Source organism: Myotis nattereri (assembly GCF_964212035.1).
Source record: "Myotis nattereri genome assembly, chromosome: 15".
In the NCBI taxonomy this organism is placed as follows: domain Eukaryota; kingdom Metazoa; phylum Chordata; class Mammalia; order Chiroptera; family Vespertilionidae; genus Myotis; species Myotis nattereri.
The window spans coordinates 33496421-33513930 of NC_138090.1; the positions used below are offsets into that span (position 1 = coordinate 33496421).

Consider the following 17510-nt stretch of genomic DNA (forward strand, 5'->3'; position numbering starts at 1 on the left):
CCCTTCCTACCCCGCCCCACCCCAGCCTGGGACTTCAGGACTTGTTTGAGGCAGCTGGCCTTCCTATCCCTGTGCTTGGTGGTCTTGGTCACATACTTCCCACCCACCACTAGGGGCTGTTTCATCTCTGTTCTGCCTCAGCTTCTCCTCTTTTCCCCAGACCTGGGGCCCCGCAATATCCTAGACATCTCCTCTTGGGACCTTCATACCCACTAGGTCCTACCGTGGCCTCAGTATCTCCCCAAAACTGCATTTCCCTCCTGCTCCCTATCTCAGGGTTTGCCCCTGTCCCCACTTCAAGCCAGAGGCCTAGGCTCCTTCCCCTCCAGCCTATTAATCCCACATCCCACTCAGTCTCCTGATTGCCCTCTCTCCCTCCCCCACAGCCTAGCCCTGGGGGTTTTCCTACTCCAGATTCCCCTGGGCTCCCGGCCTGTCTCCCCACTCTGGTTCACCCACCACATGGCAGCCAGGGGGATCTTGTTAAAGCCAAACCTGACTGTCTCTCCCCTGCTTGAAATGCTCCTGACTCCCCAGTGACCTTGGGACCAGCTCAATGCTCTGTAGCCTGGCATCTAAAACTGCATCATCTGGCCCTGCCCATCCTCCATCCTTGTCTCCACACTCTCCAGTCTGTTTCACAATTCTGTTTATGCACATGCCCTTGCCTTTGAATGCTCTTCTCCATGTTCACTTGGTTATTCTTATGAATACTTTGGGAAGCTCTCTTGATCACAGAGGTGTCTCCTCTGGCCTGATATCTGCATGGGCTTTCCCCATCACAGCCTGACCATTCTGGACTATCGCTGTCTGAAGATGAGTCTGTCTACCTCTACTGGACTAAGAACCCTGTGAGGCTGGTCCTGGGGTTGTCTTTGGCACTGTTGTGTCCCTAGCATTGTTCACCTCAGAGTCTAGCTCAGAAGGGGCCTCAGAAAATGTTACTAAATGAGAGTAGTTTGCCTTTCCCCTCTGTCTCTCCCTGCAGGTGTGGCTCTAGCCCAGACTCTCGATTCGGTGCCTCAGTGTCTCCTCTTCATCTGGGCATCCACTGGAGTGAAGAAAGTTCCTGCTTCAGTCACTGACTGGCTGAAGAGAGCTGACCCAGGCCCATCTTAGGATAGACTGCTTCAGGGTGGGCGAGGTTTCATTAGTCTTTGATCAATGCCCTTGCTATGCTCTAGGGCAGCGGTTCTCAACCTGTGGGTCACGACCCCTTTGGGGGTCGAACAACCCTTTCACAGTAGTCGCCTAAGACCATCGGAAAACAAATATATAACTACATATTGTTTTTGTGATTCATCACTATGCTTTAATTATGTTCAATTTGTAACAATGAAAATACATCCTGCATATTAGAGATTTACATTACAATTCACAACAGTAGCAAAATTACAGTTATGAAGTAGCAACGAAAATAATTTTATGGTTGGGGGTCACCACATGAGGAACTGTATTAAAGGGTCGCGGCATTAGGAAGGTTGAGAACCACTGCTCTAGGGTTATCTAAAGTTCTCTCATGAGCTGCAGAGCACCCTCTTGGGCTGGCTGGGGTCAAGATTATCCCCTCTCCAAGGAGGCAGCTTCAGTGCAGGGCAGCAGCCTGGGCAGTAGCTCAGGACCTTTATCGACCACATGACCCCGGGGGGGGGGGGGGACTAAGAAGGTACCCTCAGGCCCCGCCCCAGCAGCCTCCGCTGAAGTTCTTGACTGAGCAGCTCCCATTCCCTGCGAGCACCCCGCAGCACGCTCTGGTTCTCCTGGGCCCTCCGGATCAGGTAGGGGATCACCTCCTCCAGGGAGCCGTAGGGGATGGACTTATACACGGCATAGCCAGCCTGCCCTGCAGGGAGAGGGTAAGCAGGATGTGGGCTCATGTTTGGAGAGAGGCTCCCCTAGGCCCCATCTAGAATAGAGATTTCCAGTTCTGAGAACATGGAAGACTAAATGAATTAGACAACATTTCCTACTGGAAAACTAACAATTCTGGATTTAACATTAAAAAAATCTTAAAGTTTAAAATGCTGCCAAGAGAATAAGGAATTTACTAATCCAAGAATTAAGAGAAAGTGAGAACCAGAGAGGGAAAGGATGCACAGGAAGCGCTTCTGTCCTGAAGGCAAAATTGAGCTGCTATTTGATGACTTCACAGAGCCCAAGGGATACAGAAAATGAGGCCAAAGTCTGACCAGGGTGTAGAGAACTCCCCCACATTCAGCTGGAACACAAAAATGTACACCCTCAGAGTAAGAGTTCCCTCCACTCCAAGGGAATGGCCTTGACCATAAGTAGAGCAGGGAAGAAAGCAGAGAAATCCACCTCTGAGAGGTTGTGACCATGAGTAAATCCCCTTACATATATGCAGCCTAAATTTGCATATCTGGGATATCTCAAGAAACCTGAAGCTATGAATTTAGGGTACAATGGCAGAGGAAAACATAATTCTTCTGGTCTCAGTCCCTGGGGAGCAAAGTGGTAAAGGTAACAAAGCACATAGGAAACAAGACAGCATGATCAAGGACAGCTAAACAACAGACAGCAGACAGAGACACAGAGACCAAGGCCTGCAAGGCCTTAGACATTGGAGTAACAGATCTCTTTGGGAAGGTCTGGAGACTGGGCCGTCTGAAGACTCTGGAGAGGAGGATGGCCAGGCAATGGTTGGAAATGTCAGAGGGGACCTGGCTGAGAAGGAGTGAGGCCTGGGGCTGGGTGAGGAGTGGTGGTGGGGAGGAATGAGCCATTCACATACCCAATGCCAGAGAGACGTGGTCACACATCCCCAGAAGTTGTCCAAAACAGACAGGCCCATCCGGAGGAATGCCCAGCTCCCACATGCTACCGAAAAGGCCAGATCATCAATCCAGACAGTGGCTGAATCTGAGCTGAAAGTCAGCCATTAGGTACCCACAGGGCTATTCCAGTTATTTAAATATTAAAATACTTCTAAACTTAATGATAAATAACTAGTGCTCTGAAGTCCCTGAAAGTTCCTTAGTGAGTTCCCTGATGCCCTCAGACCTCCCCATGCCCCAGCAAGTAAGAGATGATGCTTGTTCAGCTGGGGCCTACAAGACCTACAGGCATAGCAGGGGTTAAATGTTTCTAATACCCTCCCCAGAATTCCTCCAAACCTGCTGTCCCCACACTGCTCCTCCTCTTGTTCCGTGCCCACCATCCTCTACCTATCCCTAGCATTTGAGTGAGGGAGAGGAAGGGAGGGGCCCACCTCATACCGTTTGGTTGCTTGGTGAACAGATTCCTCATTGTGGGAAGCCACCATGAGGTGGCACATGGGGCCACGGTGGGACACATGAGTCAGCATCAGCTCTAGACAGCGTCTGTAACTGAAGAGAGTTGCTCCGTTCAGCTATGGTACCTGGTGAGCAAGGGTCAGGCCTCAGGGACTGGGCATTTCTGTTCTTGGGACATGGGGTGCCTAAGAGCAAGAACTCTGGAGTCACAAAATACCCCACTTCCTCCTGGACTGGCTGCAAGGAACATTCCTTCCCAGAGCATTTTTTCCTCTCTTATAACAATGTGAGTTCACCTAGCAGTGATGCTGTGAGGATGGAGTGAGATGAAGGTGTACAAAAAGCCTTTGTCATAACAGCAGTCTCACAACCAAGGGCCACATCACATGCAGAAGATGATGTTTCTTTAAGGTCATTCACTGCAGCATTGTCTATAGAACAAGACTAGCAACAACCCAAATGTCTGTAAGTAGGGGACTGGCTAGATCAGTGATTTCCAAAGTGGGCGCTACCGCCCCCTGGTGGGCGCTGATGGCCACAGGTGCATTTGTTTTATTTAACTTTTTTTGTATTACCTTTCTATTCTGAGTTCAATAAATAGTTTCATAATTTCAAACTTCAATGTTTCTAATTTACACCTTTCTTTACTATATTTTACGAAAAAGGTAGAACCATTAATACATATATCTTTCTGTTTAATTGCTATTAAAATTTTAAAATAATTAATTTCCAGGGGGAGCTGAGTAATATTTTTTCTGGGAAGGGGGCGGTAGGCCAAATAAGTTTGGGAACCACTGGTGTAGATGAATGATGGCACACAGAGGATGGCCAGGTAGCTGTAGACAGAACAAGGACACTCTGGGCACAAAAAGATGAAAAGAATGGAAAATGCTTTCTGAGCTGCCGTAGGCCAGATGCCACCTTACAGCCTTCACAGGCTATTTTCCATTGCCCTCCAGATCTGTTCTTTGTTCTTCTCTGCCCCTCTGGAGGCTGACTTTTATGTTCTGCATCACCCATGGAGTCATGGGCAGAAGATCAGAGGTGAGAGGAAAGAGAACTCAGGTGTTTTGTCCCTCAGCCCCCTCCCTGCTCTACCCTAACTGTCCTATGTTGGCCACATCTCCTCCAGGTGGCTCTCCTTCCTTACCTATAGCACAGGGGCCATAACGGCTTCCCACTTTTGTGGGTTCCTGGGTGCTTCAACATTCCCTGTGGGTTCTTCCAACCTTGCCTGCACTCCATTAATTTAGTCCCTTCATTAAGTCTCCTTGCCTGACATACATATATTCATTCATCTCACTCTCAAATCAACTCTGTGAGGCAGATGTTCTGATTACCCCCATTTTACAGAGGGAGAGATTGAAGGTGAAAGAGGTTAAGTCTCTTGTCCCCAGGTCACACAGCTAGAAATGGCCCAGTAGATGTCCTATAGGACCCAGTGCTCAGCCTCCCCAATTAGTATGGAACCCAGGCTGATGCGCCAAGACTTGGGCTCATTATTACTAGAGTATTTTGCCTTTTTTTAAATTAAAATTTTATTGCTGAAAGTATTACATATGTCCTCTTTATTCCCCCCATTGACCTCTTCTAGCCCGCCCAACCCCCAACCCAGGTCTTCACCACCCTATTGTCTGTGCCTAGGGGTTATGCATACATGATCTTTGGTTCATCTCTTCCCACCCACCCTCCCCGCCTTCCCTCTGAGATTCCGCAGTCTATTCCATGCTTCTAAACCTCTGGATCTATTTTGTTCATCAGTTTATTTTGTTCATTAGATTCCACATATGAATGAGCTCATGCGATACTTATCTTTCTCTGACTGGCTTATTTCACTTAGCATAATAGTCTCCAGGTCCCTCCATGCTCTCTCAAAGGGTAAGAGAGCCTTATTTTTTTATACCTGCAGAATATTCCATGGTGTAAATGTACCACAGCTTTTTTATCCAATCATTTACTGATGGGCACTTGGGCTGTACCTATTGTAAATTAGTGCTATAAACAGAGGGGTGCATACATTCTTTCTGATTGGTGTTTTGGGTTTCTTAGGATATATTCCTAGAAGTGGGATCACTGGGTGAAATGGCAGCTCCATATTTAATTTTTTTAAAATATATTTTTATTGATTTCAGAGAGGAAGGGAGAGGGAGAGAGAGATAGAAACATCAATGATGAGAAAGAATCATTGATCGGCTGCCTCCTGCATGCTCTTACTGGGATCGAACCCACAACCCAGGCATGTGCCCTTGACCAGAATAGAACCCAGGACCCTTTGGTCCACAGGCTGATGCTCTATTCACTGAGCCAAACTGGCTAGAGCCCATATTTAATTTTTTTAAAAAATATATTTTTTATTGATTTCAGAGAGGAAGGGAGAGGGAGATAGAAACATTAGTGATGAGAGAGAATAATTGATCAGCTGCTTCCTGCATGCCCCACACTGGGAATTGAGCCCACAACCTGGGCATGTGCCCTGACCAGGAATCGAACCATGACCTCTTGGTTCATAGGTCAACACTCAACCACTGAGCCACGCTGCCAGGCCATATTTAATTATTTGAGGAAACTTCATACTGTTTTCCATAATGGCTGCACCAGTCTGCATTCCCACCAGCAGTGTACTAGGGTTCCTATTCTCCACATCCTCGCCAACACTTGTCATTTGTTGATGGTAGCCATTCTGACAGGTGTGAGGTGATATCTCATTGTTGCTTTAAAAAATATATTTTTATTGACTTTGAGCATTTTTTCATATGTCTCTTGGCCATCTATGTGTCTGGTTTGGAGAAGTGTCTATTTAGGTCTTTCGACTACTTTTTATTTATTTATTTATTTATTTATTTATTTATTTATTTTTTCAGTTGATCAACAGCCTAGCCAGGATCTCTAGCCAAGTTCTGGTCAGGATCTCCAGCAAAGTTTTGGTTAAGATCTCCAGCCAGGCTCTGTGTCCATGTTCTCTTGCTAGGTTCTCCAGCCAGGTTCTCCAGGTTCTCCAGCCAGGTTCTGTAGCCATGTTCCCTCGCTAGGTTCTCCAGCCAGGTTCTGTCCAGGTTCTCCAGCCAGGTTCAGTCACCAGGTTCTAGTCAGGTTCTCTTGCCATGTTCTATCCAGGTTCTGTAGCCAGGTTCTGTCTCTAGGTTCTTCAGCCAGGTTCTCTTGCTAGGTTCTGTCTCTAGGTTCTGTGGCCAGTTTCTGTCCAGGATCTTTTGCGATGTTCTCTCGCTAGGTTCTGTCTCTAGGTTCTGTAGCCAGTTTCTGTCCAGGGTCTTTTGCCATGTTCTCTCCAGCGAAGTTCTTCTGTCTCTAGGTTCTGTGTAGGTTCTTGTCTAGGTTCTGTGTCTTTTGACTACTTTTTTTTTTTTAAATATATTTTATTGATTTTTTACAGAGAGGAAGGGAGAGAGATAGAGTTAGAAACATCGATGAGAGAGAAACATCAATCAGCTGCCTCCTGCACATCTCCCACCGGGGATGTGCCCGCAACCCAGGTACATGCCCCTGACCGGAATCGAACCTGGGACCCCTCAGTCCGCAGGCCGACGCTCCATCCACTGAGCCAAACCGGTTTTGGCTGACTACTTTTTTAAAAATATTTTCACTAGAGGCCACCCCCGGGTTCCTGCCCTGATGCCAGACAGTCCAGTTTCTCCTCGTATGTGTCTGGGTCCCCTAGAGCCTCGTATTTTGTTTTTTGTTTTTCTTTCCTTATCTTATTGGTAACCCACTCATTATTAAATAACATGCTATTTAGCATCCATGTGTCTGAATGTTTTTGGGTGTTTTTATAGTAGTTGATTTCTAATTTCATTCCATTGTGGTCTGAGAAGGTGCTTGATATGATTTCAATCTTCTTGAACTTGTAGATACTTATTTTGTGTCTTAACATGAGGTCTACCTTTGAGAATGACCCTTGTGCACTTGAGAAGAATGTATATTCTGCAACTTTGGGGTGACATGTTCTATAAAGTCAATTAAATCTATCTGATCCAGTGTGTCATTTTGAGTCACTATTTCTTTGTTGTTTTCTGGAAGATCTAGCTAGTGAAATCAGAGGGCAGTTAAAGTTTCCTACTATGACTATTATTGCTGTTGACCTCTCCCTTAAAGTCCTTTAGAAATATATATATATATATATATATATATATATATATATATATGTATTTAGGTGCTTCTATTTTGGGTGCATAGATGTTTACAAGGTTATATTCTCTCATTGGATCAATCCCTTTAGTATTACGTAGTAACCTTTGTTGTCTCTTGTGATAGCCTGCATTTTGAAGTTTTGTCAGATGTGAGTATTGCTATCACAGCTTTTTATTTTTTCATTTCCATTTGCATAGAAATTTTTTCCATCTCTTCACTCTCATCCTGTGTCAGTCTTTTGTTCTGAGGTGGGTCTCTTGTAGACAGCATATAATTGGGTCATGTTTTTGTACTCCATTCAGCTACCCTATGTCTTTTGATTGGAGCATTTAATCCATTTACATTTAAGGTTATTTTTGGTAAGTACTTACTTATTGCCATTTTTATTCTTTATGCCTATTTTTTTCTCTTTCTCTCTTTGATTCTTCTCATTACAGTAGTCCCTTTAACATTTCTTGCAGTGCTGGTTTGGTGGTGATAAACTCCATTAGTCTTTTTTTTTTTTGGTCTGGGAAGCTCTTTATTTCACCATCTATTTTGAATGATAGCCTTGGTGAATATAATAATCTTGGTTTCCAATTCTTGCTTTTCATTACCTTGAGTACTTCATACCATTTCCTTCTGACTTATAGAATTTCTGATGATCAATCAGCTGGAAGCCTTATGGGAGCTCCTTTGTAGGTAACAGTTTGCTTTTCTCTTGCTGCCTTTAGGAATTTCTGTTTGTCTTTAATTTTTGGCATTCTAATTATGATGTATCTGAGTGTGGGCCTGTTTGGGTTCTTTTTACTTGGGACTCCCTATGCCCCTGAACTTGCGTGACTTTTTCTTTCAGCAGGTTAGGGAAGTTTTCTGCCATTATTTCTTCAAACACATTCTCTATCCTTTGTTCACTTTCTTCTTCTGGCATTCCAATAGTGTGAATATTGTTACATTTCATGTTGTCCCATATCTCCATTAACTTGTCCTGCTGTTTTTAAATTGGTTTTTCTTTTTGGTTCTCTGAGTGATTTTTTTCTACCCTGTCTTCTAATTCACTGATCCGATTCTCAGCTTTTTCTAATCTGCTGTGTATTCCTTTCTATGTGCTCTTTAGTAGTGCTATGTCATTCTTTATTTCCAACTGGTCTTTTTTCATAGTTACTATATTTTTTCTCATGCTACTGAACATCTTTGCCATCATTATTCTGAACTCTATATCAGATAAATTTCTTATCGACACTTCATTTATATCTTCTTCTGGAGAATCTTGTTCTTTCTTTTGGGGCTTGTTTTTGCCTCTCCATTTTGGCTGCCCATTTGGATTTTTGTCTTTGTATTAGGTAGATCTGCTAAGACTCCCAATCTCTAGTACAGGACAATCTCAAACACTGTTTGTGACTGTCCCTCAGTACTGTTTGGAGCTGTCAGTAATCCCCAGCTTGTAGCTCCTTCTCCTGGGGATGGATGCCTTTGGAAAGGACCAAGATGTGCACCAGGGTCTGCTTTTCCTAGCCCCAAGCCAAGAAAGAGATCAGGCAAAGATTCAAAGGCTCTAGAGATCCTCCTCTGCCTGCAGTCAGATTGTTATCAGTCTTGATTGGCCTCAGGCTATTGACCTCAGGGTGGAGTGAGAGTTCTTCTAACAGGGTGTGTTGACTGCCTTTCCCCCAGCAAAAATCACCTGCACAGCAAAGGTCCACTGGAGAAAGATGTCCTCCACATCGTGATATAATGACTCAGCATATGACTCAGCATAGGAAACTGAGTTGGCTGCCCTCTGAGCTCCAACCCCAGAGCCCCCAACCCTGGACTTTCCTCACACAGCTCCAGTCCACTCTGCCCTCCCTCTGTTGGAGCTTAAGGTGAGTGGCTGAAAACAAAATTTTGTGCATTGGCCCTTCAAAATGGTGCCTCCATTTCCAGCCATCTCTGTCTGGCAGACAGCAAACTTGCTGCTTTTCATAGACAGGTGTTATGTGGGCACTTTTCTCAGTTCTGGTGCTCTGGGCTGGGGATCCCAGCTTGAAGTTTAGATCCCAGAGTTCTCAGTGGGAACCCCCCACAGCTGAGCTATCCCTCCGGGACTTCAGCTGCTGTCTGTGGGAGCGCAGCCACCCCTTTCACATCTCCGCACTTCCTACCAGTCTCTATGCGGTCTCCACTTTCCACCCTCAGTTATCAGGGTTTTCTCCAGCTAGTCTTCAGTTGATTTTTCAGGATTTTTTTTCTGTATTTTAGTTGCATTTCCAGTTTGGTCCTGGGGGAGCATCAGTGTAGCTTCCACTTACTCCATTGTCATTTTAAATCTAGACTATTTGCCTTTAAAATATGCAGTTGAGTGGAAAAGCCAGGAGCAATATGTAAACATGATGCCTTTTGCAAATACAAAAACCTTTGTGTTTGCCATTTAACAAAGAAAAATCAACCAAAAAAATGAGTTCGCGTGTCACCTCTGACACGCGTGTCATAGGTTCGCCATCACTGACCTAGGGTCACCTTGATTTCTACTGAGACCAGGGTCTAAAATAGGGCCTGATCTAAATCAGGTGGCCAGCAAGTATGTGTTGAAGAAATAAAGTCCTCCTTCCCAGGGCCATGGGGTGGGGAGATCCAATGAGCTCACCCACATCTTGCCCTAACACAGGTTGATTTGTGATGGGTAAGAACGTGGGTTCTATAGCCAGTCTGCCTGGGCTCAAGTCTTGGCCCTGCCACTTCTCAGTTCCTCAGTTTCATCCTCTGTGCAATGCGGATGATAATAATAGTACTTACTGCTTGGAGTTTTTGTTATTCACTCAGCAGATCTGTACTGAGTGAGCACCACCGTGTATCAGACACAATTTTAAACACTGAAGGTTCAGAAGTGAACAAATCAGAAATCCCTGCCCTCCCGGGCCCACACACTAGTGGGGGGGACAGACAATGAGCAATTTAGTATGAAACTGTATAGAATCTTAACTACTGGTAAGTGATAAAGAGAAAAATAAATCCAGGAAGAGAGTGGGTGAGGAGAATCTAGTTTTTGATAAATATGACAGGGAAGGCCCCCCCAAGAAGGTACCAATACACAAAGACCTAAGGAGGTGAGGGATTGTGCCATGCAGCTGTCTGGAGGGAGAGCATTCTAGGCAGCAGGACAGGAAGTATAAAGGCCCTGGGGATCCTCAAGGAGTGCAGTGAGTGAGGAGAAGGGTGGAAAGGAAAGTTAGAGAGGTGACAGTGGCCAGATCATGTGGGGCCTTGTGGGGTGCTGCAAGGATTTGGGGTTTACTGAGGGTGCAATGGGGTCCATGGAAGGATTTTGAACTGAGAAGGGACATGATTTGACTTAGGTATAAACAAGGCTCCCTCTTGCTGCATGTGGGTCATGGACTGGGAAGGGAGGACAAAGGTGAGAAATGATGGTCTCCTAGACCAGGAAGAGGGAGGAATGTGTAGACACATACAGGATGCTCAGCATCATGGGTAGTGAGCATTAAAGGTTAGATGTTATTATTTGTCTCAGAGGCTGGCCTGGTCCATTCTTACCTCTGACTGGTAGCCTCATAGTCAGGCTGAGTGGGATCTTTGGTCCCTTGAAGCTGGGCCATATCTCTCTCCTTGTCCAGATATGCCCCTCGTACCAACTTCACCCCGAAGGACAGGCCAGCCCTGTCTGCAGCCTCAGCATCCCGCCTCAGCCTTTCGTAAGTGTCCTGGCAGAGCACAAGGGCAGTTTCAGATCAGGGTGCTGGAACCCAGGCCCAAATTTCCCCAGAACCCATCACACACCTTCAGGTAGGCCTGGTAAGTGTTCCACACCCAGGGCCCACCCTCCCTGGATCTGTTCCAACGAAAGGCCAGGGCAGCCACCAGCAGAGAGAGAGCAGGATTCAGTGAGGTGTACTCAGCATCCACCAGGAGCCTAACGTGTTGGGCCTGGGCGTGCTGAGGGAGAGAAAGACTATGGTCAGAGCCCCAGGGGTGCCCAGCGGGTGCAGCAGAGCCAGGCCACAGCAGAAGGCATTACCTGTGCTACCTGCTGTAAGCGGCTCAGAGAGGCCCGGAGATGCTGGTTTTGCTCGGTGCTGAGGCAGGAGACCTGGAGATCCTGGGGGAGGGCAGCAGAGAAGACGAGAGCAGCTCAGGACTTTCTTCCAGAGCACAAGTCTCCAATCCCCCTCCCCACTACCAGGAAGGGAAATATGTTTAGAATTTTTAGAAATCTGAAAAGTTGCTATATCACATATATACAACTTATTTAAGTGTAATTCAGTGGTTAAGAACCCAGAATCTGAGTTTGAATCCTGGTTCTACCTTTGCTGCTTGTCCTTGAGCAAGTCATATAACCTCTCTGGGCCTCAATTTTCTCCTCTATAAAATCTATACTAATAAAAGCTTAGGTGGCCCTTGCACCCTCGCGCGATGCCCTCATGTCATCACAAGATGGCCACCACAAGATGGTCAGCAGGGGAGGGCAGTTGGGGGCGATTGGGCCAGCAGGGAAACAGTTAGGCATCAATCAGGCGGCAGGGGAGCAGTTAGGGGGCGATCAGGCTGGCAGGCAAAAGCAGTTAGGGGAATCAGGCAAGCAGGCAGGCAGGTGAGTGGTTAGGAGCCAGCAGTCCTGGATTTTGAGAGGGATGTCAGACATCCTCCAAGGGGTCCCAGATTGGAGAGGGTGCAGGCTGGACTGAGGGACACCCCCCACTCCCTGCACAAATTTTGTGCACCGGGCCTCTAGTGGAGATAATAATAGTAGCTTCCTCATTAAGTTATGTGGGTAAAAATGGGTTACTAGGTGAGATGTACCTGGACATAACAAGAACAGGACAGTGCCAGCACATAATAAGCACTCAATCCATGACATTATAATAATAATAGGTGATGCATTTACTATCTTGTTTATTTACTTTCCACAATGATCCTAGTAGACAGGAGTTATTCCAAGCTCCATTTTTCAGTGAGGAAACAAGCTCAGAGAGAGAAGTGGCTTGGAATTGACCTAAAGAAATGCTTAGAGCAGTGGCTAGCTCACAATACATGTCATAGTGTTTCCTCCTATTAGTCTCTTAGGACCTCAATTTCCTCTGACATGCCAAGGCCTCATTGCAGCCCACTGGCTCTGCTGCTTTGGCCCCTCCCACTCTCCGCCTTGCTCTCTGCCCTCCAACCACACTGGCCTTCCTGCTATTGAACATAACAGGTATCTTCCCACCTCAGAGGCTTTGTTCTGGCTGTTCCTTCTGCCTGGAACACTCTTCCTGCTGAGGTCCACTTACCTCTCCTGCAGATCTTTGTTCAATATTCCCTTCTCAATGAGCTTTCCCATGGTGTAAGTTTACAACTCCCTATCTGGGGCTTCCCTTCCCCCTTCCTCAGCCTATTTGCCCCTACAATGTTTACTTATACTTGTTACATATTGGTATTGGTTTTCTTTTTCTTTTTTTCTTCTTTTAATTAAATCTTTATTGTTCAGATTATTACATTTGTTCCTCTTTTCCCCCCCCGCCCCATAACTCCCCTCCTCCCAGTTCCCGCCCCACCCTCCGCCCTCACTCCCCACCCACTGTCCTCATCCATAGGTGCACGATTTTTGTCCAGTCTCTTCCCACATCTCCCACACCCCTTTCCCCCCCAAGAATAGTCAGTCCATCCCCTTTCTATGTCCCTGATTCTATTATAATCAACAGTTCATTCTGTTCATCAGATTATTTATTCACTTGATTCTTAGATTCACTTGTTGATAGATGCATATTTGTTGTTCATAATTTGTATCTTTACCTTTTTCTTCCTCTTCCTCTTCTTAAAGGATACCTTTCAGCATTTCATATAATCCTGGTTTGGTGGTGATGAACTCCTTTAGCTTTTCCTTATCTGTGAAGCACTTTATCTGACCTTCAATTCTGAATGATAGCTTTGCTGGATAAAGTAATCTTGGTTGTAGGTTCTTGGTATTCATCACTTTGAATATTTCTTGCCACTCCCTTCTGGCCTGCAAAGTTTCTGTTGAGAAATCAGCTTACAGACGTATGGGTATTCCCTTGTAGGTAACTGAGTTTCTTCCTCTTGCTGTTTTTAAGATTCTCTCTTTATCTTTTGCTCTTGGCATTTTAATGATGATGTGTCTTGGTGTGGTCCTCTTTGGATTCCTTTTGTTTGGGGTTCTCCGCGCTTCTTGGACCTGTAAGTCCATTTCTTTCACCAGGTGGGGGAAGTTTTCTGTCATTATTTCTTCAAATAGGTTTTCAATATCTTGCTCTCTCTCATCTTCTGGCACCCCTATAATTCTGATGTTGGTACGCTTGAAGCTGTCCCAGAGGCTCCTTACGCTATCCTCGCATTTTTGGATTCTTTTTTCATTTTGCTTTTCCGTTTGGGTGTTTTTTGCTTCCTCGCATTTCAAATCATTGACTTGATTCTTGCGCTCCTCTGGTCTGCTGTCGGGAGTCTGTATAATATTCGTTATTTCAGTCAGTGTATGCTTAATTTCTAGGTGATTCCCCAATATAAGATCGAGGGTCTCATTAGTTTTCTTGTAGATCTCATTAAGTTTATCGGTGGCTTCTAAACAGTTCTTGAGAGACCTTAAAAGTGTGGTTCTGAACTCTATATCTTCCACTGACAATTTTGTCCTGTTTCTTTGTCTCCGCATTTTGTTATGCTTCCTTGGTGCACCCCCTAGTGGTCTTTGTGCGCGGTCTTATAGTTAAACCTTGATTGCTGTAGCTAATACCAGGGAGGGTTTAACCTCCAGGCCAAGTGGCTATGAGAATCAGCTGTGTCAGCAGTGAGAGAACTTCTGTCCTCTAGGGAGGTGCTAATCTAGCCTTTGCCTGAAGCTATCCGGCAAATGCCTCTGTGCAGGGCTTGGGCGGGGTGGGTCGCACAGGATCAACAGGGTGGGCCGGAGAGAGCAGTTATGGTGGCTCTCAGTCCTGTCCCCAGGGGCTCTGCCTCTCTGAGTCCCAGCAACGGCTGCAAACCTCGGAGAGAAAGCTGCACTCGCTCTGACCGAAGCCAGACAGTCCCGCTTCTCCCATTTGAGTCTGGGTCCCTAAAGACTCGCCTGTATCTGGAGCTCAGAGTCTGCGACTCCCTCCCGATTGAAAACGCCAACCGCGCCCTCCGCCGCCAGCCCGCTCCGCGCACGCACTCCGCACCTCAGAATTTGACTTCAGCACTGCGCCTCCTCTGATGTCCGTATGCGTTTCTCTTTCCTCCTAGTTGTAGGACCTCCACTCAGCCAGCGTTCCTGTGGTTCTGGGTGATGTCCCTTCCGTTTTCTGGTTTCACTTTTGAAGTAGTTGTTCAAAGCAGCAAACTCCGGCATTAACCTATGCCGCCATCTTGGTTCTCCCCTGGTATTGGTTTTCATTTTGTTTCTTACCCCCTCCCTGAGTAGCAAGTGATGCCTTGAGGGCAGGGAGTTTGTTTGTCTTGTTCATCACTCCTCCACCCCTAGCACAGCACTTGGAACATGGTGGATGGCCAATAAACATTTAGGGAATGAATACATTTATAATGTGGAAATCATAACTGCATCTAACTCAATCTTCTTATAGGGTTTCAAAAAGAAAACATCAGCCCCTTGCAGTATTGTTTAGGGTAGTGGGGACTTGGAGGTAACCAGGGTGTCCATCCCAGGAGAGATAAGTCACACAGCTAGAAACAACAATTGTAAGCAATAGATTAGATGTTCACAAAGACACTTGGATGGGCCTTAAAGTCCAAGTGCTCAGTGGGAAAAAGTATGAAACAGAACGAAATAGATAACGTAACACTATATACATCTTAAAGGACACAAGGGAACTTTCTGCAATGATGGAAATGTTATATAACTCTATAGGGATTTGAATTGCTCAGGTTTGTCTATGTGTAAAAGCTCATCAAAGGGTACCTTTACAATTTGTGTATTTCATTATATGGAAAATAGAGGCCAGGTGCATGAAATTCTTGCACTGGGGGCGGGGGGTGGGGTAGTGGAGGGGTCTCAGCCTGGCCTGAACCCTTTCACAGTCAGGAGCCCTCAGGGGATGGAGCAGGCCTAAACCGTGAGTCGGACAGTCTTAGTGCTGCCACGGAGGCGGGAGAGGATCCAGCCACCACCACTGCGCTCCATCATGAGCCCAGCTTCTGGCTGAGAGCGCTCCTCCTGTGGGAACGCACTGACCACCAGGGGGCAGCTCCTGCATTAGCAACTGCCCCCTGTTGGTCAGTGCGTGTCATAGTAACCCGTCGTTCTGCCGTTTGATTGATTTGCGTATTAGCCTTTTATTATATAGGATTTTACCTGAAAAGAAATAAAGTACTATAATTATTGAACTCTAATTGGTGAGATGCTTTCTGAAGCATTTGGGTGGAAGTGTGCTGATGTGTTCAACTTACTTTGAAGTGCATCAAAAAAATAAGATGGATTGATGGATGCATAGAGCAATGGATACAGAGACAGATGATTTAAAGCAAATATAGTTAAATGTTAACAATGGCAGGTATATAGTGTCCACAGTAAAATTCTTTCAACTTTTCTGTGTTTGGAAATTTTCATAATAAAATGTTGGAAAAAATATGTCCCCACAGAGTATATACTTGGCAAAACAAAATCACAATAACACACACACACACACACACACACACACACACACACACATATATATATATATATATATATATATATATATATATATATATATGATAGAGTGGGTGCCAATGGTAGGCAGGGCAGAAATAGGACATGAAAATAAGAAGGGATGGATGGATGGATGGATGGATGGATGAATGAATGATTAAATCAAACCCCACTCGTCTAACCATAACTTCCAGCACACACTAGCATAGTTGAGTTGATTGATATAATACTGATATATCTTCCTGTAGTTGATAGAGAGCTGCTGTCTCAATCACCTTTCAGAGCTTCGAGCCCCCAGACCCCTTCCCTAGAGCCCCCATATTATCCACATTCTATCCTTTCCAACCATGCCCCAGGACCACAACCACATTTATTGTGATTGTTCTGAGCCTAGTAAGTAGTGGCAATAAAAAGTTTGAACATCCCACTTGCACATGCCTGCTACACCAAGACCAGGGGTCTCTGCTCCTGACATTTCCCACCAACCATTCATTTCTTCCACAGCCTGAGGTCCTTACCTGTCCAGAGTCCATGGCTTCTGCCAGCCTCTCAGGGCTCAGCTCCAAGGAAGCCCCTGGCCTTCTGACCCATGAGGTTAGCTCCTTCTGGAATGGGATGGCAGGTGGAGTGGTGAGGGGGACATGCTGGGCAGCAACACCTTCCTCCCACAACCTGCCAGCTCCTTACACAGAGCCGAGTGCTGGTCAGTGCCGTCACCTTCAACTGCATGAGGATGTTCCCATTTGGGCCAGGGGTCTCCAGAAGGCTTCGTGACAGGTCCACACACCGCAGCATAGCACTGAGGTTCTCCTCATACCAGGCCTCGCTGCCCAGCCAGCAGGTGTCAGGTCCTGGAGCAGCCAACCCCCTTCCACCAGCCTCCCTGGGCCCTGGACTCATCCAATCTTTTTAAATTTTGTTATTTTCAAACCTCCCATGACAAGCCAGGACTAGGCATGTATGGACTGTGATGGCCCATGAGGTGTCTGTGCTTACTCACCCAGTCTTGACAGCTGAGTCTGGCTCCTCCTCTGTGGGCACTGCCAGTAGGGGCCGGAGGCTTAGAGTCTGGAGTTGTTGGACACAGCCTCTCACCTCCTCTGCTGTCTCACCAGCCACAAACTGCCCATAGATGGATGCTCGGAGAAGTGCGCCCGAGAACCGGGAGCCCAGGAGCCGCTGAGACCAGGCCTGGATCTGGGGTGACAGGGGGCGAGGGCTCAATGCCAGGCCCTAGGGAGCCTCTAGGCCCAACCCCAAGGTCACTGCTCACCGCCAGGCCATGGGTGACCAGAGGGGGCCAGGCACACAGCCGTAGCACCAGCAATGCCCGCATCAGTTCTCCAGTACCCTTTAGGTGGAAGGCCCCACCATCAAAGCTCAGGGGCTGCCAGCCCCCAGTTGGGGGACCAGCCTTGGAATAGAGCACTGGACAGGTCCGGAGCATCATGAATTCACCACTTCTACACCAGGCAAAGGGGCTTTGGAGGCAGCTGCGCTACCAGCTGGGGGCAGTGACT

General features: G+C 46.5%; 1 protein-coding gene across 1 annotated transcript; it reads right to left on the minus strand.

The window, feature by feature from the left end:
- Window positions 1-1294: 1294 nt before the first annotated feature.
- Window positions 1295-17454, minus strand: PRODH2 (proline dehydrogenase 2). Its single transcript, XM_081107890.1, has 10 exons — window positions 17264-17454; window positions 16991-17187; window positions 16678-16816; window positions 16509-16595; window positions 11392-11472; window positions 11154-11309; window positions 10911-11077; window positions 3237-3347; window positions 2753-2838; window positions 1295-1843 (listed from the first exon to the last, which is right to left on the minus strand). Exons 1-10 carry the CDS (start codon window positions 17438-17440, stop codon window positions 1659-1661), a joined length of 1386 nt encoding a protein of 461 aa, XP_080964016.1. The 5' UTR covers window positions 17441-17454; the 3' UTR covers window positions 1295-1658.
- Window positions 17455-17510: the final 56 nt, after the last annotated feature.

What these genes read in the sequence shown, in the direction of transcription:
- PRODH2 (XM_081107890.1), bottom strand. Translation starts at nt 17,440, where the DNA reads ATGATGCTCCGGACCTGTCCAGTGCTCTATTCCAAGGCTGGTCCCCCA. An exon ending in TGGTCACCCATGGCCTGGCG is followed by an intron (nt 17,188 to 17,263) that starts GTGAGCAGTGAC and finishes CTGTCACCCCAG; the next exon opens with ATCCAGGCCTGGTCTCAGCG. An exon ending in TATGAGGCTACCAGTCAGAG is followed by an intron (nt 3,348 to 10,910) that starts GTAAGAATGGAC and finishes AACTCTCTTCAG; the next exon opens with TTACAGACGCTGTCTAGAGC.